The sequence below is a fragment of the Prunus mume genome, linkage group LG5, assembly GCF_029339155.1.
Source record: "Prunus mume cultivar Tortuosa linkage group LG5, ASM2933915v1, whole genome shotgun sequence".
NCBI lineage: Eukaryota > Viridiplantae > Streptophyta > Magnoliopsida > Rosales > Rosaceae > Prunus > Prunus mume.
Window position 1 is genome coordinate 19,199,413 of NC_142702.1, and position 25,375 is coordinate 19,224,787.

Sequence of the window (25,375 nt, forward strand, 5' to 3'; positions counted from 1 at the left end):
TTCATTATGAGATAATTGCAATTCTCAATCTCTACATTTCTTACATGGAGGAATGCTAGCAACATTCTTTATTACATTGTCTTTTAAGTAAAAGAGAATGTTAAAAGAGAAGATTGTCAGCATTCATCTTCTCACATATTTCCACGGTGATAAACTAAAAAAAAAAGTCAAAATCTCAAGTAAGCAAAAAAAAAGAGTCAAAAATGTCATCCACACCATCTCCAACAAACCACATCCCCACGCCTCCTCAAATCCCAAACTTAATTATAACTCCAACCCAAATATAGAGAACTCTCTCACACAAAATATCCCAAAATAAATGGGGCAAAAATTTAGAGGTGTTCACAACCAATCAAATGAAAATCTTATAGCTTGAAATTGGGTAAACCATTACTCCCTCCTTGCATTCCTGCATCTCCATTAAAACAGTGTTTGAATTTAACAGCCACAACAAAAAACAATATTTGAATTTACTGTTGTTTTTATCAAACAAACAATCTTTGATTGTTTTCCTGTTCAAAGCAGAAATGAAACCAAAAGTATCAACAGAAAAATGACACCAAAACTAGCTATCTTTGATGCTTTGCAGAAAACTACCATCAATTTAACAGATTTAATTAAGTTGTACAGTTATTTGTCTTCTTGATCTCCATTACTGCCCCCATTTCAATAAATATTACAGTTCTCTGTCTTCTTCATCTCCATCACTATCTCTTCCTCTCTCTCTCTCTCTCTCTAAACAGTGATTAACCAAAATATAAAGCTTTGAACTTTCTTTTTTACTCTTTCTGCGTAGACCTATAAACCCAAAAGGAGAGAAGCCACTGCACCAACAACAACCCATCTCTCCAAGAAACCAGAAGATTCCCATTATCAATCAGAACATGAAAAAGAGCTAAAAAGATAAAAAGAAAAACACCAACCAAAGCCCCTCACTTTTCTTATCTTCAACACCACCACCACCACCACCACCAACCCCACCACAGGAAATTTCAAGGTACCCAGTTCCTCAAACCCTAAACCTGACCCAAATCCCAAACTTCCCAGTCACAATTCACCGAACCAAGAACTGGGTTTTGTCCACATTTTCCATAGAAAATGTCCCAGCTCAAGCACCTTGACAACAGTCCTCCAACTCCAGGAAAGTTCAAGATGGACAAGTCTCCTTACATTCACAGGCTTCGTTGGCACGGCTCTCTTGCCAAGCTCACATTTTGGTCTTTTATCTTCTTGGGCTTGATCTTGATCTTCTTCTTCCGGTCACCGTCGTCCAATTCTCTACCGTCCGATCCCTCTCGCCGTTCTCTCAGAACCTACAATTGGGGTGGACCCGCCTGGGAAAAACGGGTCAGGTCCTCGGCCCGAGTTCGGTCCCGCCACGGAATGTCGGTTCTGGTCACTGGGGCGGCCGGGTTCGTCGGGACCCACGTCTCTGCGGCGCTCAAACGCCGAGGAGACGGCGTGCTTGGTCTGGACTGTTTCAATGACTACTATGACCCTTCATTGAAGAGAGCTCGCCAAGCGCTTTTGGAGCGGTCTGGGGTGTTCATTGTGGAAGGCGACATCAATGACTCTGCTTTGTTGAGCAAGCTTTTCGAGGTTGTGGCGTTTACCCATGTGATGCATTTGGCTGCTCAAGCTGGTGTGAGGTATGCCATGGAAAACCCTGGCTCATATGTGCATAGTAATATAGCTGGTCTTGTTAATCTTCTTGAAGTTTGTAAAAATGCCAATCCACAACCTGCTATTGTTTGGGCTAGTTCTAGTTCTGTTTATGGACTTAATACTAAGGTACCCTTTTCTGAGAGAGACCGGACTGACCAGCCTGCTAGTCTGTATGCTGCTACTAAGAAGGCTGGTGAAGAAATTGCACACACTTATAATCATATCTATGGCCTTTCCCTTACTGGGTTGAGATTCTTTACGGTTTATGGTCCCTGGGGAAGGCCTGACATGGCCTATTTCTTTTTCACGAGGGATATATTGAAGGGGAAGACCATTCCAATCTTTGAGGCAGCTAATCATGGCACAGTTGCAAGGGATTTTACCTACATTGATGATATTGTGAAAGGCTGCTTGGCGTCATTGGATACTGCTGAGAAGAGTACTGGGAGTGGGGGAAAGAAGAAGGGGCCTGCTCAATTGCGGGTTTTCAATTTGGGGAATACATCACCTGTGCCAGTTTCGGATCTTGTGACCATTTTGGAGAGGCTTTTGAAGGTGAAGGCCAAGAGAAATATAATGAAGTTGCCTCGTAATGGGGATGTTCCGTTCACGCATGCAAACATCAGTTCGGCTCAGAGGGAACTTGGGTATAAGCCCACAACAGATCTGCAGACAGGGTTGAAGAAATTCGTTAGGTGGTACGTCAGCTACTATTCTGGTGGGAAGAAGGCTTCTGGGTGATAAATTCTTTTGATTGTGTGGTAGATCCTTTGAATTCTTGTTCATTATAATTCTTATGATTGTTTTTAACATTTCCGTCATTGCCCCGGGTATCAGTTTTCCATATCTTAATGATGTAATGCCATATGAGGAGGAACCATGTGACCTACAGTGAAGAAGTTTTGTGGTTGGGGGACATTGTTTTCTGAGCACTCCCATGCTGTATTAAGAGAATACGAGGACCATCTCTTTTTTTCTTTTTTTTCTTTTTCTTGGAATGTAATTGTTGGAGCTACGGCGTTGTAGAATTAATGACTGATAGAGCATATGCTAATTGGTGGACATGTATCATTGCCATGCAATTCAATAAAATAGCACACGATAGTTTGGTTCCTTCCTTACTACTATATGAAATGAATCAGTTACTTTTGTGTAATACCTTATTTGTTTATCATAAAATTTGTTTTGTATAATTGATGTCCATCGATTCCTTTGCTGCATTTTTATGGATAATCTTGCAGCTGACTTTGTTGCCCTGCACAGCCAGCTTAAGTATGTCATGTCGCTCATCTGCAAGACTAAGCCTGCGTGCCCCTTTGTTGGCTTAGACTTAAGGACAGATCATTCATGTATGTCAGGTTTGCACTTCAGTTTTCTTTTGCTTCCTGGTTTATATTGTCATTAATACAGATGGCATGTGGGATATGCTCAAATTATATGTTCTTCTAGAATGTTTATTCCTTGTTTGAATCTTCTAGGAATATCTGAAAATTCATTACTAGAGTTTGGTAAGTTATAGGTGGAATAAAACTCAGTTTTGTGTTTCTTTCTAGTTTCTACATAGAGGAGTGTTTTACTGTATTCCCCTGAATGAAATAAGAAGCCAAAGAACTTCTAATCATTACTCTAATTAGTATATGGATCTCTCTATCATTTTGTTCTCTCCCAATATAAGGGTTCTTATTAACTTTTTTTCTTATCTTTTGATGAAAGGCAAATAGTATGGAAGTACTTCAAAAGTGGAAAGTGAAAAACTTCCCAATCAGAGTACCTACAATTCACCACCAATGTAGCAATTCCGATTTCGGATATACTCAATTTGATATGTACACATCCATTCTGAAATGATAATTTTGGCAATCCAAAAATTTGTTTATATATCTTCCTTTTTATCTTCAATTTCCTTTGTTAAAACTTTGCAGACTTGACCTTTTTCTTTGCTTCTTACTCTGATTTTGAAAGACCTTTTCGGCATTATATGCATCCTAAAACTACCACAAGTAACTTTGTCATTCTTTTCTGAGTCATGTTTCCTTATTAGTGCATGGGATAGTGTTGTCTATTGTCTTTGTTTAGAGTGAGTTATGATAAAGATGATAATTACATAAGTTCAAACACCCGGTTGGACTTTTCCAGTCTGCAAGTAGGGTAATTAAAGATTGAAAGGTTTTGCATAAGCAGCAGTATGTATAATAGCAGTGCCCTGGAAGAAAAGAGTTGCTTTGATTTTCATTACAATTAATTTATTTCCTATAATCATTCTCACACTCTGCAAATTTTAGATCCAGATGGCAAGGATTCTCTTGGCTTTGTTAAACTTTTTGCAAATGCTTTCTATATTAGTTTGTATTTAAAGGCTGATAAGTTGCAGGAACATTGAATCGTTGAGATTATTTTGCTTTGGGCGGTACATGATGCTTCAAGAAGTTCGAGAAAGGGTAATATTCTTTTGTCAGATATCTGGCATATTATGTTATCAAAACTGTTAATCTGGAGCTACATTCAACAAGAAACCATCTAATTATGTAACATATAACATGTGTTGGGTAAAAGAAAGAAAATACTAAGTTTTGGCAGAACATGCTGAAAAATGATGCTTATTTCTTCAGGAGTATGAGGCCAGAGTATACACATTGTCTCCTCTATGTGTCAAGCCTGCTGATTTCTAAAGGTTGTCTTCCTTCTTGTCCCTGACATTTGACATGTAGAATGGAACAAATTGGGAAAGCTTCAAGTGTAAGGAGTTTTCTGCTTATCTGCTTAACATCAAGTTTATTTGTGTGGTTGTGGTTGTTTCGTTTTGTCTGTCATTATGTGCTTTGGTGGGAGGCCGCCCCCAATTAACAATTGAATTATTTTGATGGCCTAAATCTTGGCTTCCCATTTGGACACTTCTGAGAACTGAATTATTTTGATGCCTGCTTTAACTTGTCAGCAAGCCTGGTAACATGTCAAGAATCCAATGATTTGGCTCCACATGGATTGCTTGAACTGACATCATTTGGATTTTGCTAAATTGAGTCAGTCGCATACGTAGCCTATTGTTATGAGATTCTTTGTGAGAGCCTCAACTAACTGAGTGCGTGAACAACTGATGCTAACATACATCTTGACATAACATTAACGTGGTTTAAAACTTACAGCATTGTTTGCTTCATCAGGAATCAAACACAATGGTAATAATCTCATCTTCAATCTCATTATCGCTAAGCTCAAACTCTGGTGCTAATAACCTCCCAAGTGGGCAGTTGTGCAGCTCAAAACTATTGGTTCCTGGCCCCCCAACAATGAGTTGGAAAACAATAGCAAATAAGTGGAGGCAGGCAGTTTTAGTTATATGCATGGCCCCAAATAAAAGGCCAAGAAGCTATGCAGCTATTACTGCATTTGTACCTTCTCAAATGGTCGCCTACCAAACTTCATTACTGCATTTGCCTTGATTTCCTTGCTTGTCTCGCAGAATGAGATGCAACTTATTACATGAATCTCAAAAGATTATGTACTTTTTTTTTGTTGGAGGGAAGAATAGGCGGCAAGTTGACCTACCATACTCTCAAGTCTCAAGCGTGTAACATATTTTTTTAATGGGCTTATTAAATGAATCTCATGTGTTATACACCATGTCCTCACAAATCTATGACATTGTACGACCATTGTGGAAAATGCATATGGAATTTCATATACATGCGACATCATTATATTTAATCGTTAAACACAAATGACTCGGAGAAAGCATCATATGACGTTCTACTCAACCAAAAATGATAACTTAAAAAGAACAATAAACATCAAAGCAAACCCATATAGCAACTAAACATTTTATACAGTCCAAAAATAAAAAATAAAATTGTTATTGGCAACTTCAACTACTCTTTAGAAATTAGATGCTCACTTATGATTGGGCGGACTAGTGAGATATTAAGGATGTGCATGCATTGTTGGGGCGTCCCACATCGAAAAGGAGCAAAGGGAGACCTGGCGACAGTGGCATACAAGACGAAACGCCATCAGCTTTGTAAAAGCACGCAGCCGCGCGCTGAGCACAAAGCGAACTATTCTTTCGCCTTTTACTAAAGAATACCGTGTGCTCGCCGCAATTAGCGGCATACGCCAATTTTTTAAAGGAGTTTCTCTTCACAGAGAAGCTCTTACAATGTAGTTTCCAAGTTTTTATATCAACGGTTTTTTTTTTCTTATCTCTCATCCACCTTAAATCTGAATATTTTTCAAAATTATTGTAGAAGTCATTTCAATAAAGGCTATATGCAGAGAAGGCTGAGACTTTCATGATCAAGCATACTTCCGTTAGTTTCGATTCGATCGGATTATAAAGAACTTTCATTATACACATAAGTACTTTTCTGGCAACTTTTAGATATAAAGCTATGACTAGCATTAAGCAGAAACGAGGTAGGCATAAGAAGTCTGTTTCTTGCACTACCATGACGAAGAAATGACAAACTTCACAGAATAATGAAATGACAAAGCACAAGAACCAGACCTTCCAATCAAGGGAAGGCCTGTCTAAGTAGCAGACACCGGAAGATTCTATTTCCTTTCGATTTTCAGACCGGCAACTCGTAGTACCTCAAAGAGATTCTGTGGATACTTCTTTTCCAGTGCACCAACCAAGCAGTGCAGGTTTGGCATCCGCAAGAAACCCTTCAACATATTAAAGAGAGAGTCTTATAGATCAGGCAATTCAGCATTGCAAGTCAAATTGCTTAACTAGTAATTTCTGTATGTCACAAAAGTTTGAGAGAAAAACCGCTAGATCATTATCGTTAACAATGCAATGTTTTGATTGAAACTTGTGCTTGATGGCCTTAGTATGTGCGACTACCTCAAATCTCAAATGAAAATCATCGTCCATTAGCAAAAGTTATCCCACATCGGAAGATAGGTAAAGAGTCCTTCCCAGTATGCGGATAAAAGGAGACATCACCAACAATACAAACCACGCAGCCACGCGGTGGACACAGAGCGAACTATTCTTTCGCCTTTTACTAAAGAATACCGTGTGCCCGCCGCGATTAGTGGCATACGCCAGTTTTTGGAGGAGTTTCTCTGAACAGAGGAGCTCTTACAATTTAGTTTCCAAGCATTGTTTTCCAATACAAGCGGTGGCCCAGTAAACAATACAGACGCGCGTGCTTTTTTATTATAAATAGTATAGCCGGTCGGCTTACGGGTTTTATTATGAAAATAGTATGGCCGATCGGCTATACTATTTTGACACGTGGCGAAATGGTTTCAGTGACGGGGACTTTTTTATATATCCGCGGCTATACACCGATTTTTTATAATCAAAATCGTATAGCCGCACGGCTATATATTCACACTGTTAAGCCGGCCGCGTGTCCTCTGTTGTCTTTTTTTTTTTCCAAATAGTATAGCCGTCCGGCTATAGTACGTGAATTTTTTATAATAAAAATAGTAAAGCCGCATGGGACTATTTTTTTATAAATAGTATAGCCGCACGGCGATACTATTTACATGAAAAATCTTCACTTATAAATACCCTTTGGCCTTTTCCAAAATGTCCCATAACCCTAATTAAACACATTACCGCTAATCACTTGCCCATCATTGGCAATCCTCGTGAGAAGTGAACATGCAATCGGCTCATGCTCTTTAGATCAGACTCTAATATTGATTCTAAATTCTTCCTATAGGTCCCATGCACGCATACTCTAAACCCTAACTACTATGATCAGCTTCGCATGTGTTACAAAAAGGATCACTGTTACATCTCATTAATCTGGGGCAGCCAGCCAACGGGTCAAAAACGAAAAGGAGAAATGGAATGATTGTGTCGCGACCGATCCTGGTTCAGAAAGGTAATCGGCTCCACAATTCTATTTTCTCGAAGTACTTGACTGCACAACACCATCAAAACCTTCGGTCAAGATTACCAAGAATTCTGAAACAATTGGTGAACTTAAATGCACTGAACTTAGACCTCAAAAGGGTCACAGATAATGTGGAGTATTGTCATCACAAACACTTAGGAACTACATTATTTCATCAGATCCCTTACAAACTTGTCTGCAACTCGCTCAAGAGTTGATGAACCATGAGATAAGTTCGATCAAGTCCACCTTTCAATTGGCACATTTGCAAGGGCTGAAGAAAAGAAAATTCAGGTCTCTGGAAAGTGTATATATAATTGGAAACTTTTGGCAAGTGGAGTCCACAAATGGCTCTCCCCAAATAAGTGTTCGTATTCATATGTGTGATTAGAAGTCAATAAGAGTTCATCATCACCATATTCAAAACTCTAATGTTGTGTGAATTGTCCCCCGTACCCATTCCATTCTTTTCTTCGTTCATCATTTATTGACCCTGTTTATAGGAAGCAGGTGCAAAGTAGAAAATATGCTACAGACTACAGAAGCAATGCTGATTGATCAGAGACACCTTCATGCATATAAAAAATCTACATAGATAAATAGCCCTAATTAAAAACGTACCACTAATCCCTTGCCCATCAGTTGGCAAGCCCGTGAGAAGTGAACATGCAATCGTTTCATGCTCTTTAGACCAGACTCTAATATTGATTCCAAATTCTTCCTATAGGTCCCATGAACGCACACTGCACATCCAGGGGGAAAAACAGTGAATCAAACAAAAAGGTATCGTTTCAATAGAAAACACTAATGACTCTTTTTATTCTCTACACGAACAATGTACTCTACACTAATGTTTTGATTGAAACTTGTGCTTGATGGCCTTAGTATGTGCGACTACCTCAAATCTCAAATGAAAATCATCGTCCATTAGCCAAAGTTATCCCACATCGGAAGATAGGTAAATAGGCCTTCCCAGTATGCGGCTAAAAGGAGACATCATCAACATTGCAAACCACGCAGCCACGCGGTGGACACAGAGCGAACTATTCTTTCGCCTTTTACTAAAGAATACCGTGTGCCCGCCGCAATTAGTGGCATACGCCAGTTTTTTGAGGAGTTTCTCTGAACAGAGGAACTCTTACAATTTAGTTTCCAAAGTAATAACATCAATAACAAGAAAGATGGACTTGCAAGACCTTTCTTCCATTCAAATTGATTTGGTACTTTCATTATATACATAAGAAAAGTACTCTTCTATCTAGCAATGTAGATATAAAGATATCACTGCAACATCAATTCAAGCTGAAAACTGAAAGCCCCAATCTCATTTCCATTTCTGAGGGAATTGCTAACTACTACGACCAGCTTAACATGTGTTGCAAAAAGGGAGAACTGTTACATCTCATTATGCTGAGGCGGCCAGCCAACGGGTCAAAAACGTAAAGGAGAAATGGAATGATTGCGCCCCAACTGATGCAGGTTCAGAAAGGTATCAGCTTTGTATCGGGCCCCGACTGATACATTCTTCACGGTCATTACCAGTATAGCTCATTACTTCATGATAGTCATTATCATTTAAAAGTGTAGAGAAGGAATAATTAAATACAAGCGGTGGGCCAGCATCCTTTTTAGGTATCGCCGCGAGGCTATATTTGGGTTTTTTTTAATAAAAAGCATACAGTCGGGCAGCTATACCAAGGTTTTTATTATAAGAAATAGTATAGCGATCGGCTATACTATTTTTACATGTGGCAAAATGGGCGCTAGGAACCCAGCGGGTGGTCTTTTTTTAATTACAAATAGTAAGTCATTGGGCTATACGGGTTTTTTTCTTCATAAAAGGGTATCGCCGGCCGGCTATACTACGGTTTTTATTTTCCGCACGTGGTGAAACAGGCGCAGGCGCCCATCAGGTGGTCTTTTTTTTTATTATAAATAGTATAGCCGGTCAGCTATACAATGGTTGTAATTAAAAAATAGTATAGCCGCACGGCTATAACATTTTTGAAACGTGGCAAAATGGGCGCATGCTCCCAGCTGTTGGTACTCTTTTTATATATATATATATATATATATATATATAAATAGTATACTATAGTTTTTTTAACCTCCGCTCCCGGCTATACTATTTTTGACACGTGGCGAAGTGGGCTCTAGCGACAGGACCTCTTTTTATATAAATCTTATAGCCGCACGGCTATACTGTTTTTACTCCTGACGAAGCCACGCTATGCGGATCCTCCTTTTTTTTTTTTTTTTTTTTTACAAATAGTATAGGCTATACCCGGTGTTTTTAAATTATAAAAAAGAGTATAGCCGCCCGGCTTTACGGAGGTCTTTTTTTTTTAAAAAAAATAAATATATTTTATGAATGGCTGTACTCTTTACCTAAGACAGGGTGATGAATATAAAAAATTCTACACTTATAAATAGCCCTAATCAAACACATTACCGCTAATCAGTTGCCCATCAGTTGGCAGTCCTCGTGAGAAGTGAACATGCAATCGATTCATGCTCTTTAGATCAGACTCTAAAATTGATTCGAAATTCTTCCCATATAGGTCCCATGCACGCATACTGCACTGCACATCAAGGGGAAAGAAAAAGGGTAAAGAAAACAACCAGGTATCCAAATTCTTCCTATAGGTCCCAGGGCTCTGCTTTCTTATTATCTTCATATTCTATCTGAAACTCACAGAGAAGCTTCTACAGATTAGTTTCAAAGTTTTTCTTCTGTTAATTTTTAGTAGCCTGCAGAGGATTTAAGACATAATTTCGAAACCAAGTCTAACACAGAGTTAGAATTGCGAAATGCTTTTAGGCACAGTATTTGGCAAAAACCCAAAAATCATGACATTTTGCAATTTACTATGGATTAGTCACTTAAACAAGGCAATAACAAATATGGATTAGTCATTTTGCATTGTATTTTTATACTCCTGAGTTATATTTTTAGTTTATCGCTCTGACAACACTTGGTATCGATTCCTATTTGCTACGCTAGTTTATTTTCCCTCAATATCAGCTTATCAGTTCGTCAGTTTATCAATTTATCAGCAGTTTTCTTATAAATTTTTATTTATAATGGATTGAATCGAGAAATCTTCAATTATAAATCATACTTTTCAGTTGCATTTAAGTTTGTAAAGCTTTCATTTATCATTTTACACTTGTATCTATTCATATTGGACTAGAAAAACCAGAAAACAGTCTACATACTTTTTAGTCTGATCTGCCATTTGCTAGTCCGATCTGGGCATTTTAAGCTCGATCAAGGTCTAATCATTCAGGATATCATAGACACCAGTGCATAAAAGTAGAATATAGGGATTACACAATGTCTAAAATATTGATGGTATCGGAAATATAGATAGTTCAAAAACACGGGAATTTCGATGGAAGTATCGAGATATTATCAATATCGATAAAAATTGAATAAAAACCACGGAAATTGTAAGAAAAACTTGGAAATTTTTATTGAAACTTTGAAGAATGTTTATTTAGTCAATTATCTATTAGTTTATCACAAAAAAATTGGAAGAAAATGCATTGTATGATGTGTTTAACTAATTTAAATTGATTATACAGCGAGCTGACAAACACTGTGAGTATAGAAAATATGTAGTAATTAATGAAAGAAGATTAAACGCACCATAATCATTTATATATAATGATTTACTATAATATTTTACACTTTATACATTGTATCGTAAGATACATGAGTGATTTAGTACCACATAGAGTTCCTATAAGGTTTAAATTCTTCACTATCTTCATTATCTCTATGTGTAGAGTAAGTGTATTGTGAAGATGTAATCATTAAATAATAAATCTCCAAAATAGTTTTGCATATAATTGTTAACATGTCACCCATATGGATCCCGAGATTGGTTGACGTTGTCTATAAGCAAAATCATTTGAAGATTTAGTCTCAGATTCTTTCCATGAACCACTCAATTAGCGGCACATGCCAATTTTTTATATCAACGGTTTTTTTTTTCTTTTTCTCATCTCTCATCCACCTTAAATCTTAATATTTTTCAAAATTATTGCAGAAGTCATTTCAATAAAGGCTATATGCAGAGAAGGCTGGGACTTTCATGATCAAGAATACTTCCGTTAGTTTCGATTCGATCAGATTATAAAGAACTTTCATTGTACACACAAGTACTTTTCTAGCAACTTTTAGATATAAAGCTATGACTAAAGCATTCAGCAGAAACGAGGTAGGCATAAGAAGTCTGTTTCTTGCACCACCATGATGAAGAAATGACAAAGCACAAGAACCAGACCTTCCAATCAAGGGAAGGCCTCTCCAAGTGGCAGACATCGGAAGTAGATTCTATTTCCTTTCGATATTCAGACCGGCAACTCGTAGTACCACAAAGAGATTCTGTGCATACTTCCTTTTCCAGTGCACCAACCAAGCAGTGCAGGTTTGGCATCCGCAAGAAACCCTCCAACATATCAAAGAGAGAGAATCTTATAGATCAGGCAATTCAGCATTGCATGTCAAATTGCTTAACTAGTAATTTCTGTATGTCACAAAAGTTTGAGAGAAAAACCACTAGATCATTATCATAAACAATGCAATGTTTTGATTGAAACTTGTGCTTGACGGCCTTAGTATGTGCGACGACCTCAATTCTCAAATGAAAATCATCATCCATTAGCCAAAGTTATCCCACATCGGAAGATAGGTAAAGAGTCCTTGCCAGTACGCGTCTAAAAGGAGACATCATCAACATTGCAAACCACGCAGCCACGCGGTGGACACAGAGCGAACTATTCTTTCGCCTTTTACTAAAGAATACCGTGTGCCCGCCGCAATTAGTGGCATACGCCAGTTTTTTGAGGAGTTTCTCTGAACAGAGGAGCTCTTACAATTTAGTTTCCAAGCATTGTTTTCCAATACAAGCGGTGGCCCAGTAAACAATACAGACGCGCAAGAAAGATGGACTTGCAAGACCTTTCTTCCAATAAAATTGATTTGGTCATCTCATATTCTCAATAATACTTCCATTAGATATAAAGATATCACTACAACATCAATTCAAGCTGAACACTGAAAGCCCCAATCTCATTTCCATTGGTAAGGGAATTGCTAACTACTACGACCAGCTTAACATGTGTTACGAAAAGGGAGAACTGTTACATCTCATTAAGCTGGGGCAGCCAGCCAACGGGTCAAAAACGAAAAGGAGAAATGGAATGATTGTGTCGCAACCGATCCTGGTTCAGAAAGGTAATCAGCTTTCTATCGGGCCACGATTCTATTTTCTTGAAGTACTTGACTGGCACAACACCATCAAAACCTTCAGTCAAGATTACCTTGTTCTCTGAAATGTAAAACTTCATTCCCTCTGCAACAAAAATTGAAAATAAACAAAACTTCACGCATAAGACGTCCTCTATGTTTCCTCAACTACCTCAATGAAGAATGAAAGGTGGTGTGCTCATGACAAACTTAAAAGAAAACTTTACACTTCGATAATGAAAGTTTGCATAACCATACCTTCTAAAGCTTTTCTGACATCGAGATAGATCAAAACATTAACATCCCGTCTCATACCTAAAAAAAACAAATCAAACCAATTACCAGCATAAGCTGAATAATGTCATTGTCTTGGATACATTCTTCACGGACATTACCAGTATAGCTCATTACTTCATGATAGTCATTATCATTTAAAAGTATAGAGAAGGAATAATTCAATACAAGCGGTGGCCCAGTAAACAATACAGGCGTGCGGGTGGTCCTTTTTTATTATAAATAGTACTACCGCGCGGCTATACGCGGGTTTTTTTTAAATTAAAAAGCGTATAGCCGCCGGCTATACTAAGGGTTTTTATTATAAAATAGTATAGCCGAGCGGCTATACTATTTTTGACACGTGGCAAAATGAGCGTAAGAAACCCAGCGGGTCCATACACGGATTTTTAATAATAAAAATAGTATAGCCGCACGGCTAAACCGTTTTTACACCTAGCAAAGCCGGCGTCAGCGCCAGGCGTTCCTCTCTTTTTTTTCTTTTACAAATAGTCTAGCCGAGCGGCTATAGTCGGATTTTTTATAATCCTGGCGAAGCTGGAGCTAGTTTTTTCTTTTTTAACAAATAGTATAGCCGCGCGGCCATACCATATCTATATATCTATCATGAAGCATCTTTGTTTTTTTCTCAGCCATATTTTGTTAAGAAGCTTTTAATTTGTTGGAGGGCAATCTATGAAATTGGGAAAGCCTTCTTTCCGTTTCTAAAAAACAAAGTCTAGAGTTTTAATTCATGATGGAGTTTTTTTTTTTTTCAATGAGATAGGGAGGACAAACCCCAAAAAGAACCAACAACTAACTAGAAAAAACTAGGCGAGGCTAAAAAATCATCCTCCATAAAGGAGCTAACCCAAGACGGGGCCTCATCCAAATAGCTAACCCCCAAATCCAAGTTAAAGCTTCAATTAGCCATACGGTGAGCTACAACATTCATTTCTCTGTAAACATGAGCAAAGTGTCATTTTTTAATTCACAATGGAGTTCTAATTCACGTTAAAGTCTAGAGTTTGCCTAATTATTTATCATTTTTCAATCACTAGCTAGAACAAATGACAAATGACATCCAAGCTTGATTAGCATCTTCCTTTTCTTTTTTTTCAATTGCTTAGCTCTGTCCTACATAACATTTTAAAGCATTTAATTTTTGTTGGAGTATTTTCCAGCTTCATGAATTAACTTGTTGGAGGGCAATCTATGAAAATGGGAAAAAGCCTTTTTTTCTGTTTCTCAAAAATCCCACATGGAAAAAGAAGCAAAAGCATCAGAATGAGAGCAGCTATAAAAATAGAAGAAATGGGACATTTGAAACCACGCAGCCACGCGGTGGGCACAGAGCGAACTATTCTTTCGCCTTTTACTAAAGAATACCGTGTGCTCGCCGCAATTGGTGGCATACGCCAATTTTTGGAGGAGTTTTTTTCAACAGAGAAGCTCCTACAAGTTAGTTTTCAAAGTCTTTCTTCTGTAATTTTGTCCGATCTAGGAGTTTTTCTCAACAGAGGATTTAAAAAATGCTTTCAGGCACAGCATTGGCAAAAACCCAAAAATCATGACATTTTGCAGTCACTAAAGCAAGGCAATAACAAACATCGACTTGCAAGACCTTTCTTCCATTAAAATTGATTTGGTTATTTCACATTGTACTTTCATTTACACAAGAAAAGTACTTCTCTAGGAATGTAGATATAAATATACTACAACATCAATTCAAGCTGAAAATCAAAAGCGCCAGTCTCATTTCCATTGATTGCTAACTACGACGACCAGCTTAACGTGTGTTACAAAAATTACATCTCATTAAGCTGAGACGACCAGCCAATGGATCAAAAAGGAAAAGGAGATCGTTCTTCATAAAAATTTAAATAAATAAAAAACTAAAAAAACTAAAAAAAAAAATAGGAAAAGAAGAAATGGAATGATTGCACCCCAACTGATGCAGGTTCAGAAAGGTATCGGCTTTCTATCAGGCCACGATTCTATTTTCTCGAAGTACTTGACTGGCACAACACCATCAAAACCTTCAGTCAAGATTACCTTGTTCTCTGAAATGTAAAACTTCATTCCCTCTGCAACAAAAAATCAAAAGAAACAAAACAGGCATAAGAAGTCCTCCATGATAAAGAATAAAAGATGCTGGGCTCATGGCAAACTTAAAAGAAAATTTTGAACTTTGAAAAATAAAAGGTTTGCAAAACCATACCTTCTAGAGCTTTTCTGACATCGAGATAGATCAAAACATTAACATCCCGTCTCATCCCTAAAAGAATACAAATCAAATCAATTACCCACATAAGCTGAATAATGTTATTGTCTTGAATTCATCATTACCAGTACAGCTCATTACGGCATGATAGTCATTACTGTTTAAAAGTATAGAGAAGGAATAAGTCATTATATGTGGTATCCCAGTGAATAATACTAATAAGCCCAAAAGCTTCCAAGAAACCAAGAATTCTGAAACAATAGGTGACCTTAAATGCACTGAACTTAGACCTCAAAAGGGTCACAGATAAACAATGTGGAGTATTGTCATCACAAACACCTAGGAACAACATTATTTCATCAGATCCCTTACTAACTTGTCTGCAACTCGCTCAAGAGTTGATGAACCATGAGAAAAGTTTGATCAAGTCCACCTTTCAATTGGCACATTTGCAAGGGCCAAAGAAAAGCAAATTCAGGTCTCTTCCACTAGAAAATTGTGGACCATCTACCTTTTTTCAATCTGACCAGTATACACAGAAAGTGCATATATAATTGGAAACTTTTGGCAAGTGGAGTCTACAAATGGCTCTCCCCAAATAAGTGTTCGTATTCATATGTGTGATTAGAAGTCAATAAGAGTTCATCATCACCATATACAAAACTCTAATGTTGTGTGAATTGTCCCCCATACCCATTCCATTCTTTTCTTCGTTCATCATTTATTGACCCTGTTTATAGGAAGCAGGTGCAAAGTAGAAAATATGCTACAGACTACAGAAGCAATGCTGATTGATCAGAGACACGTTCATGCATATAAAAAATCTACATAGATAAATAGCCCTAATTAAAAACGTACCACTAATCACTTGCCCATCAGTTGGCAAGCCGCGTGAGAAGTGAACATGCAATCGTTTCATGCTCTTTAGACCAGACTCTAATATTGATTCCAAATTCTTCCTATAGGTCCCATGAACGCACACTGCACATCCAGGGGGGGAATCAAACAGGTATGAATCAATGACTCTTTTTATTCTCTACACGAACAAGTTATGTATTGAGAATACAAGAAAATTGCACACTAAAAGATAAACCTGGAACTTCTTCAGATGCAAGGATGGGCTTCAATAATCTTCCAGATTCAACTATCTGCCAATATGCGCATACAGTAGATATAAATATTCAATGTCCAAAGCCAACAAGTATAGATGGACGTTCAACCCAAAAACGCGTGTCACAAATAAACTGGTGAAGAAAATTGTCTAGAATTTTACAAAGTTTAGAATAACGTTGGTGCAAACAAATATAGTGGATCCTCATCCTTAGGCTAACATTTTACAGAGTTCAGGATGAACAACACTACTTTGTATTCATGTTGAAGAAAAAAAAGTTGGAAAGTACAAATATCGGTATTATGCTATTGAAATTGAAAATAAGAACTTCATAATTTACTACATAATGGTCTCAAACTAAGAGTACAAGAGAAAATAATGAAAGACATCTAGTCTTAGGGTGTAATTACCAAATCTCTAGCTTCAACAATTTTACAAGTCTTAACCAGAGATTCTACTTCTAGCTAGACTCGGACCTGACAGTGCTTTGAAAAGATTATGCAGAGAGAAACTAGTTATTCCCTGGCTCTGCTTTCACAAGACTACACAGAAACAGTAAAATCCAAGAAAACAGTTCCAAATTCAAGCAATTAAAAATGGTTCGGCGTCTCCACAAAACGAGCCTAATAACTCAAACTCAAATATTAAAGATAAATGAGGATATGTTACCGTTGTTGTGTGGCCTTGGTTTGCACGTATCAAAAGCTCCCCATTTTCTTCCAAGAGGCCGAAGCGCTGCTTATTATCCTTTCTGACAGCCTGGTAAGAAACAGCAAATAAATAAACATCCTCCTTAGGAAGTTATCTAAAAATAACTGACTACTAAAAGACTGCTCACTAACCTCCTTAATTTCATCAACAGTATGTGATCTCAATGGAATATTAGCAAATGTCTGTATGTTCAGCTTTAACAGATCTTGAACCTTCACATATCCATCACTTCGCATATTCAAATTCAACTCAGCTGCCATATGGCGCAATATACGTGTCCTGAAAAGATAACAGAGGGGCTGCATTAGAACAAACTACACCATTCAGCTGAGCTACATTACCAATATTTAACAAAAAGGTTTAAACTATTTCGCACACATTGAATACTTAAATTAAAATTAGAAGCTACAAAACAAACAAAATGACTAAGTGGGTATTGTAGTACTTACAACAATCTACCAAGGGCGTCAATTTTATCTTTGCCAGAGCCACCCCCTCGATCACCACCACGGCCCCTTGATCTTTCTCTATCATCCCAATCTCCTCCTCTACCACCACTGACCACAAAATACATAATCACATATTCACAGTATAATTATATAACACACTCCAAATTTTCTCTGCCAAAACAAAATTTTCAAACTTCTAATTGGTTGCCGAGAAATGCCTGAAAAAATTGGTATATTGCAACGATAATAAAGTACAATAAAACTGATAACGCAATAAGGGCAATCCCGCTTTTGCTAAACCCAAACATTCTCTCAGAAAAACAATGGAAATTCATAATTCATTTTTTTTCTTCTGTCTGAACTCGTTAGCAGAAGCGAACAGAAGAAAGAGAATGAACAAAAAGATACCTTCTGGAGTTACGAGCAAAAGATGCAAAAGAAGACCCGCCGCTACTGCTATTGTTGTCCATGAGAACCCGTGCAGGATAGGTGGGAAGGAGAAGAGGATAAGATTTAGGGCTACGTGGAAGGGAAACACAATAGTAGCATAGAACTGGAATTTTTTAACGGTGACAGACCCCCGCATGAATATTACAAGAATTTGCAAAGCCGAGAGGATGATGAGGAAGGAGACAGAGGGAGAGAGGAGACCGCTCAGAAACTCTCTGTGCCCAGGCGGGGATGGGGATCCTTTCTTTTTTTATAAATAGTATAGCCGGTCGGCTCTACTCGTGGTTTTTTTTTTAAGGGAGTTTCACTAAAACACCCAAAATGGGGGTTGAAATTATAAAAAAACCCAAGCACTATTTAAACATATAAACACACCCAAAACCCATCATTCTCCATTTATAAACACACCAAAAAAGTTGACTTTGAGGTTGATTTTAGGTGTTTTACATGCTTAAATAGTTTTTATAAATACATGTCTAAGACGTTTATTTATAAATTTATATTTTTTTAAATCAAAAGTGATCTCCGGTCGGCTATACAAAGGAGTATAGCCGTGTGGCTGTATTATGTTTTTTATTATTAAAAAGATAGTATAGCCGACCGGCTATAATATTTTTGAAACGTGTACAGCCCAGGCGAGCGGCTATACTCAGATTTTTATATAGGCCTGGGCACGGTTCGGGTCGGGTCAAATTTTGGCTGACCCGCGGGCCGAACCGATGAGGAACTCGGTTCTCGGTTCGGGTCTAGAGCAAAACCGAAAATGGGCCGAACCGCAAATGGGCCTCGGTTCTCGGGTCGGTTCTCTTTTTTATCGGTTTGGGCTTGAGCCCAATTTTACCATTTTTTAAAAGCCTAAATCAGATTCACTTCCAGCCCAAATCCTTTTTTTGTTGTCCAATTGTCAAATCTAAAAGCTCTTATGAACAAGCCCAAATCACTTTGAACTTTGCCTTTTTTACAGATTTTTCCATCTATAACCTGTTTTTTTAAAGTTTCTAAACTGAGTCTTAATCAAAAGCATCATCCAACTATCAAATTAGTTGGTTCTTACATCCCATGACAAAAAATACAAGCAAAGCACCAAATTATATTTTACATCCCATGACAAAAAATATAAGTAAAGCAGCAAATTATATTTTACATCCCATGACAAAAAATATAAGTAAAGCAGCAAATTATATTTTACAACCCATGACAAAAAATACAAATAAGGAGCTGCAGGTTTGAACAAATGATACTAATGGCATATTAATCACTTACCAAACAGATTCACGTGTATAAGGGAGCTGCAAAAAAATACACTTGTATCAGTTAAAAATCACTCAACAGATCATAATCCAACTCGATGGTTAATTTCACCAAAAAAAGAAAGTGTTCGCAGTTTCTGTCTCAAATCATTTAAACAGATCAAAACACGTTATAGCACAAATCAGTTATCATTCAAAACATCTTATGACTGTTAGGACATAACAACAAATAAGCAGAGAGTTTACTTTGTTACTTTATTGTAGCAACAAAAATCACAGGAATTAACAACTAAGCCAAACCCATCTCAATTCAAAAGCACCAAATTATATTTTACAACCCATGAAAAAAAATACAAGTAAAACACCTAATTACAACCCACCGAAACAGCAGCAAGTCTATCTATAACCACACAAAAATGTCAGAACCAATATCTCATTAACATCAAACATATTTCAGAACCAATATATCATGAACATCAAGCAAGCAAATTTTCAGAACTCACCACCGCTAGCCTCCATTGCAATAAAGAGGGTATTGTGGTTACAGTTGGTGAGTGCAAGGAGCAAGCCTCCATTGCAATGGAATTCAAGTGCTCAGTTCAGTGGTCACCAAAAGTCTAGAGCTTTAAACAATTGGAGACAAATAAACGGTTTTATTATCTTCTGATTTTTTTTTTTCTGTTTCTTTGTTAAATAAATTTTTTTCACAACAAAAGGTGCGGTAAGACAAAAAAAATTGAACCAAGCCGGTATTGAAAACAAGAAAAAAAAAAAGTGTCTCCAGAAACGGTTAGATAGAAGTTAATGAGTAAAAACCTGAGAAAGTGTTCATAAGCAGTACCAAAACCCAGACGACCAACAAAATTGCAAAAGCTAAAGAGAGACAACAATATGAACTATAAAGCAAGCAAAACACATCACTCAAACTCATCACCAGAAACAGCACCAGAACCCAGAACTCATCACTCAAACTAAAGTAAGATGAAGCAAGCAAAACCCAGAACTCATCTACCCTTGTTACAGCAGTTGATTATATTCCCCACAAATCCTGTATATAACCCCTACACAAATAGCCAAACCCCAAATTGCGTCTTCTCTTTCTTTCTAATCTTATATCCAACGTGAATGCCATTTAATAGACAGTACAGAGCAGTATCTAGAGCTTCACCTAATTCCCAAAAGCAAACAACCGAAGAAACTAGGAAAATTCAATAAAAGATGAACCTTTACAACAGCCTTAGCAAATCAAGGAAAAAAACAGAAGAAAGAAGATAATATTAGAAACAGACAGCTAGAGAGAGAGAGAGAGAGAAGAGATGATACCTGCCAAACGAGAGATATAGAGATCGATGAAGGAGCAACGCCGATGCTGTCGCCGAAAGATCTGAGGTCGGGAGAGACAAGATCTGAGGTTGGGAGAGAGAGGCGCCGCTTAGGTCAAAAACAGAAGAAAGAAATATTATACCTGCCAGACAAGAGAGAGAGAGAGAGATCGACGAAGGAGCGACGCCGGTGCTGTCGCCGAAAGATCCAAGGTCTGGAGAGACGAACTCGGGACAGAGAGGCGCCGCTTAGGGTTTTGATTGTGAAGAAGAAAGAAGAAGACACGAAAAGAGAAGAGAAGACTGACTGAGTGAGAGAGAATCGCGTGTGAGGAGATGGAGGGTTAAGGGGAAAAAAAAAACAGCTGAGGATACGCTGCAAGCAAGTTCACTGAACCTTTTATTTTGGCCAATCAAACGACGCCACGTGTAATAAATATATATAATTAAATATTTACCGGTTCGGTTCAGGTTCATCGGTTCTGAAAATTTTTGACCCGAGAACCGAACCGTTGACTTTCGGTTCGGTTCAGGTTCACAGTTGACTTTTTCGGTTTGGTCAAAAAACTCTCTTTTTCGGTTCGGTTTGGGTTGGTTCGGTCGGTTTGATCGGTTTATCGGTTTTTATGCCCACCCCTATTTTTATATAATAAAATCGTATAGCCGTACTTAAAAATAGAAAAATATTTACAGTATAGCCGATCGGCTATACTCGATGAATACAATATTTTAAAAAGCCAGCCATGCTGATATCTTTAACGTATAGCCGACCGGCTACAGACGAAGAATAGAATATTTTAAACGTCTAGCCGAACGGCTATACCTTTTAAGTTGCATAATATGGATTTCTCTTTTTTAATTACTTTAATTAGTAGTTATGTTTTAGTTATTGTTTACTTAGTTAATAAATAGTATTTAAATATTTTATTCAAGAAAAAAATAGAAAAATTGAATTACTGTTTATTAAGTAGTATAATTCATGAAGTTAATTAAAATATTTAATATTAATTATTCACTAAAGAAATAATAAATAAAATATACTTACTAATTTAACTAATAAAATCATTCAAATATATTATTTAATTACTAAAATTAATTAACCTAAACATACGAAGTTTATATTTATTTTTGAAACATAACCTCTCCCGATGAAATTGCGTCTGCATAGTTCTATCTTGGCAAAGTTTTGCCATATTAAACCTCTCCCAAAGAACTTTCATCTGCAGAGGTAACTTTCGTTGGTCAAGATCTTATCCAGCAAATATTTGCCGCATAGATCTGTATGACGAAAGTTCATTGGTAGAGGTTTTTTTTTAAATTTTAAAAATATAAAATTAGTTTCTTTACCCTTTTTTTTTGGGCCAACTTCTTTAATTTAATATATGTAATTATGTAATATCTTAGCCTTTTTGAATTACTTTAATTAAGAATTAATGTTTAATTATTATTTCTTGTGTGAAATTTAAATATGTTACTTATTTCATAATTAATTGTGTAGTCGTGCGGTTATACTATTTAAAAATAAAAAATAAAAAAATCATTGGCCGCCTAGTCGATAGGCTAGTGCATAGGGGCTCGCCGACAATATTTTTTAAAATAAATAAATAAATAGTACATCGCCCCTGCTATACTAGTCAAATATATACTGGGATTTTTTTCTTTTCTTTTTTTCCTAATGTTCGTTTATCGATAAGAGTAGTTTAGAGCATTTTCTATCACTATTTGGCCATTACCGGAGTCTCTGTTGTCTCCTTTTGATTTTTCACTTTTCCAGAATTATTACCATATAAAGAATTTAGCATGTTCCCATTTAATACTCGTATTATACACGTATGTATATATATTTTAATAATACTTCTATTTTCCGTACACATCTTAAAGACTATAAAATAAACATTTTTAAAAAGCAAACATACAATACACATCGTATGTATTTTTCAAGTTTTTACAAAATTTTCAATAATACACATAAAATTCACGTATTATACACATAATTTTCACATATTATTGAAAATATATTGGGGTCCTTTTTTCTAATTTATTTTTAATAAATAGTATAGCCACGCATCTATACTCTTTAAAAATATATTGGGATCCTTTTTTACTAATTTTCATTTATCAATAAGAGTAGTTTAGAGCATTTTTCACTACTATTTAGCCATTACTCAAGTCTCTATTGTTCTCTTTTGATTTTTTACTTGTCCAGAGTTATCGTACAAAGAATTTAGCATGTTCCCATTTAATGCTCGTATTATACATGTACGAACATATTTTTTTAATAATACTTCAGTTTTCCTTACACGTCTTCAAGATCCAATAAAATACACATTTAAAAAAAATACATACAATACACATATATACGTATTTTTTTAAGTTTAATACACGTGTTTTTTTACAGAACTTTCAATAATACACACAAAATTCATGTATTATACATTCATTTTTCACATATTATAAATTGAATATATACATGGGTCCTTTTATTATTATTATTATTTTTTAATAAATAGTATAGCCGCGCAACTATACTCTTTAAATATATACTAGGAACACTTTTTGTTTTAAAAGTTTTTTTTCTTCTTCTAATTTTCGTTTATCAATAATAGTAGTTTAGAGCATTTTCCATTACTACTTGGTCATTACCGGAGTATTTATTATCCCCTTTTGATTTTTTACTTTTCCATAGTTATTATTCATATAAAGAATTTAGAATTTTTCCGTTTAATACTCGTATTATACACATACATACATATTTTTTAATAATATTTTTGTTTTCCATACACGTCTTAAAGACTAGGTAAAATACATGCTTTTTTACATTTAAAAAAAAAAAGCAAACGTACAATATATGTACGTACATAGTTTTTCATGTTTAATACATGTGTTTTTTTTACAAAATTTTCAATAATACATGCAAGATTCACGTATTATACACATAATTTGCAAATATTATTGAATATATACTGGGGTCTTTTTTTTAATTTTTTTAATAAATAGTATAGCAGCGACTATACTCTTTAAATATATACTGGGATCCTTTGTTTTAAAAGTTTTTTTCCCTAATTTTAGTTCATTGATAAGAGTAGTTTAGAGCATTATCCATTACTATTTGGGCATACATGAGTCTCTATTATCCCCTTTTGATTTTTTACTTTTTCCAAAGTTATTACCCGTATAAAGAATTTAGCATTTTTCTATTCAATACTCACATTATACACGTACGTATGTATTTTTCAATAATTCTTCCATTTTCCATACATGTCTTAAAGACTCATTAAAATACACTTTTTATATATAAAAAAAGCAAACGTATAATACACATACATATTTTTCAAGTTTAATACACGTGTTTTTTATAAAATTTTCAATCATACACACAAAATTCGCGTATTATACACATAATTTTCACATATTATTGAATAAAAATAATATATAATTAAATATTAAAATATTTTCAATTCTAGAGGATTAAGTGAGAAAATTTCTGTTTCAGGGTGTAAAGTGAGAAATTAAGACCCTACAGTTCCCAAGCAACCGTGTCCCACCCAAACCGATTGCACAAGCTTTCCCTCCACCTGCTTCTCCTCCTGTGGCAAGTCATCACTCCTCCTTCTAAGCTAAGTTGTGAATGTCTTTAAATATTTTTATCATGAACTCATTAATTTTTTATGCGATGATCAAAGATCATTCACTCTTCCTTTGTCCGCATGAACCATGATATTGACATGCATTAGAAAGTTATCAATGAGTTTAGTTTATAAAATCTAGGAACTCTTTCGCGCTAACAGGAAACAGGAAAGGAGATCATGCAATTTATTTTTTCTTCCTTTATTTTGTTCAGTGAGTTTCAGAGTGATTGTGGCTTTTAGGTTGGGATAGCAGTCTCTGTTCATTCATGCTTCTACAGTATGAAAAAGGAGAATGATGAGAAGGGCAAACGCAAAGACATAAGGGGACAAGTGTATATATAATTGTCAATAAAAAGTGAAGTGAAAGATGTGTCTTACTCTTATTTAACATTATACGCTTTAGCAAAGTTACTTGGTTTGGTGCTTATGATTCCAAAGTGAACTCTGGATACATTTTGCTTTTCCAGTTTGTCCGATTGTTGTGGAAGAGAATCAAACCCTTCCTATATGCTAATCATTTTCCTGCGACTTTGTTAGAGAGAGAAAGAGAGAGAGGTCTAAATCCTCATCTTACCCGTTTTAGACAAAAGGGATATAATAAGAAAAAAAAATTTAAATACAAATCAGTCAAATACAAAAGTTTGAATCAACATGTCAAAAATGGAATGTAATCTATATGGCAAACTAGTCAAATGACTTATATCAGCAAACAATAATTCGAGAACTAAACCCAACTATCGGTTGAATTTTTGGACCTCTATCAACTTTTCAATAAAAAATAAAGTAGATATTTAGCATGTCAATATGTACCATTAATGTGAATTACTGTTGTAGGTGTTATATTAACATATCTAATATTTGGCCAAAGGAGGTCACACAATAAAGAAAGAAGTTTTGAGCAAAGTTGTATCTCATAAATTTTTGTGTGTGAGACTTTAAATAACTTTATTTTAGGGACATTTTTTACTGCCCACTCTGCATTGCATTTCAACAATTCAAACCATCTATTTTATAGGATACAATAATAACATCGATACGATAATCATAAGTCATTCTTGTTTCTTTCATAGTATTGGGAACTTTTAGGTGAGGCTACGAAGCAGGTTGGACTAGCGAGGAAGCTTGTCACGAGTTAGCTCAAATGACATATATATATATATATATATATATATATAGCTAGAT

General features: G+C 36.0%; 2 protein-coding genes, 1 long non-coding RNA gene and 5 other non-coding genes across 8 annotated transcripts; 6 read left to right on the forward strand and 2 right to left on the reverse strand.

The window, feature by feature from the left end:
* The first annotated feature begins 521 nt into the window (after window positions 1-521).
* Window positions 522-2,778, forward strand: GAE4 (UDP-D-glucuronate 4-epimerase 4). Its single transcript, XM_008234420.3, has one exon. It carries the CDS (start codon window positions 1,099-1,101, stop codon window positions 2,404-2,406), a length of 1,308 nt encoding a protein of 435 aa, XP_008232642.1. The 5' UTR covers window positions 522-1,098; the 3' UTR covers window positions 2,407-2,778.
* A 2,914-nt stretch (window positions 2,779-5,692) lies between these two features.
* On the forward strand, window positions 5,693-5,812 carry LOC148917235 (U5 spliceosomal RNA). Its single transcript, XR_016127595.1, has one exon. It is a non-coding gene; the product is annotated as a U5 spliceosomal RNA (small nuclear RNA).
* An 816-nt stretch (window positions 5,813-6,628) lies between these two features.
* On the forward strand, window positions 6,629-6,747 carry LOC148917236 (U5 spliceosomal RNA). Its single transcript, XR_016127600.1, has one exon. It is a non-coding gene; the product is annotated as a U5 spliceosomal RNA (small nuclear RNA).
* Window positions 6,748-8,535: 1,788 nt separating this feature from the next.
* Window positions 8,536-8,654, forward strand: LOC148917237 (U5 spliceosomal RNA). Its single transcript, XR_016127596.1, has one exon. It is a non-coding gene; the product is annotated as a U5 spliceosomal RNA (small nuclear RNA).
* A 3,623-nt stretch (window positions 8,655-12,277) lies between these two features.
* On the forward strand, window positions 12,278-12,396 carry LOC148917238 (U5 spliceosomal RNA). Its single transcript, XR_016127599.1, has one exon. It is a non-coding gene; the product is annotated as a U5 spliceosomal RNA (small nuclear RNA).
* A 1,986-nt stretch (window positions 12,397-14,382) lies between these two features.
* LOC148917239 (U5 spliceosomal RNA) lies at window positions 14,383-14,501 on the forward strand. The gene has a single exon (XR_016127594.1). It is a non-coding gene; the product is annotated as a U5 spliceosomal RNA (small nuclear RNA).
* Window positions 14,502-14,781: 280 nt separating this feature from the next.
* Window positions 14,782-18,215, reverse strand: EMB1067 (RNA 2'-phosphotransferase, Tpt1 / KptA family). Its single transcript, XM_008234421.3, has 8 exons — window positions 17,951-18,215; window positions 17,543-17,650; window positions 17,225-17,372; window positions 17,052-17,141; window positions 16,365-16,419; window positions 16,130-16,252; window positions 15,269-15,325; window positions 14,782-15,134 (listed from the first exon to the last, which is right to left on the reverse strand). The coding sequence occupies exons 1-8, from the start codon at window positions 18,010-18,012 to the stop codon at window positions 15,010-15,012; spliced, it is 768 nt and encodes a 255-aa protein (XP_008232643.2). The 5' UTR covers window positions 18,013-18,215; the 3' UTR covers window positions 14,782-15,009.
* A 787-nt stretch (window positions 18,216-19,002) lies between these two features.
* On the reverse strand, window positions 19,003-21,200 carry LOC103338110 (uncharacterized). The gene is made up of 2 exons (XR_514573.3): window positions 20,566-21,200; window positions 19,003-19,281 (listed from the first exon to the last, which is right to left on the reverse strand). It is a non-coding gene; the product is annotated as an uncharacterized LOC103338110 (long non-coding RNA).
* Between the last annotated feature and the right edge of the window lie 4,175 nt (window positions 21,201-25,375).

Excerpts from the sequence above, each read along its gene's own strand:
- GAE4 (XM_008234420.3), top strand. The coding sequence starts at position 1,099 with ATGTCCCAGCTCAAGCACCTTGACAACAGTCCTCCAACTCCAGGAAAG.
- EMB1067 (XM_008234421.3), bottom strand. The coding sequence starts at position 18,012 with ATGGACAACAATAGCAGTAGCGGCGGGTCTTCTTTTGCATCTTTTGCT. Across the intron at positions 17,142-17,224 it reads CTGTTGATGAAATTAAGGAG|GCTGTCAGAAAGGATAATAA; the intron begins GTTAGTGAGCAG and ends GTTTCTTACCAG. Across the intron at positions 15,326-16,129 it reads TGATGGGCAAGTGATTAGTG|GGATGAGACGGGATGTTAAT; the intron begins GTACGTTTTTAA and ends GTATTCTTTTAG.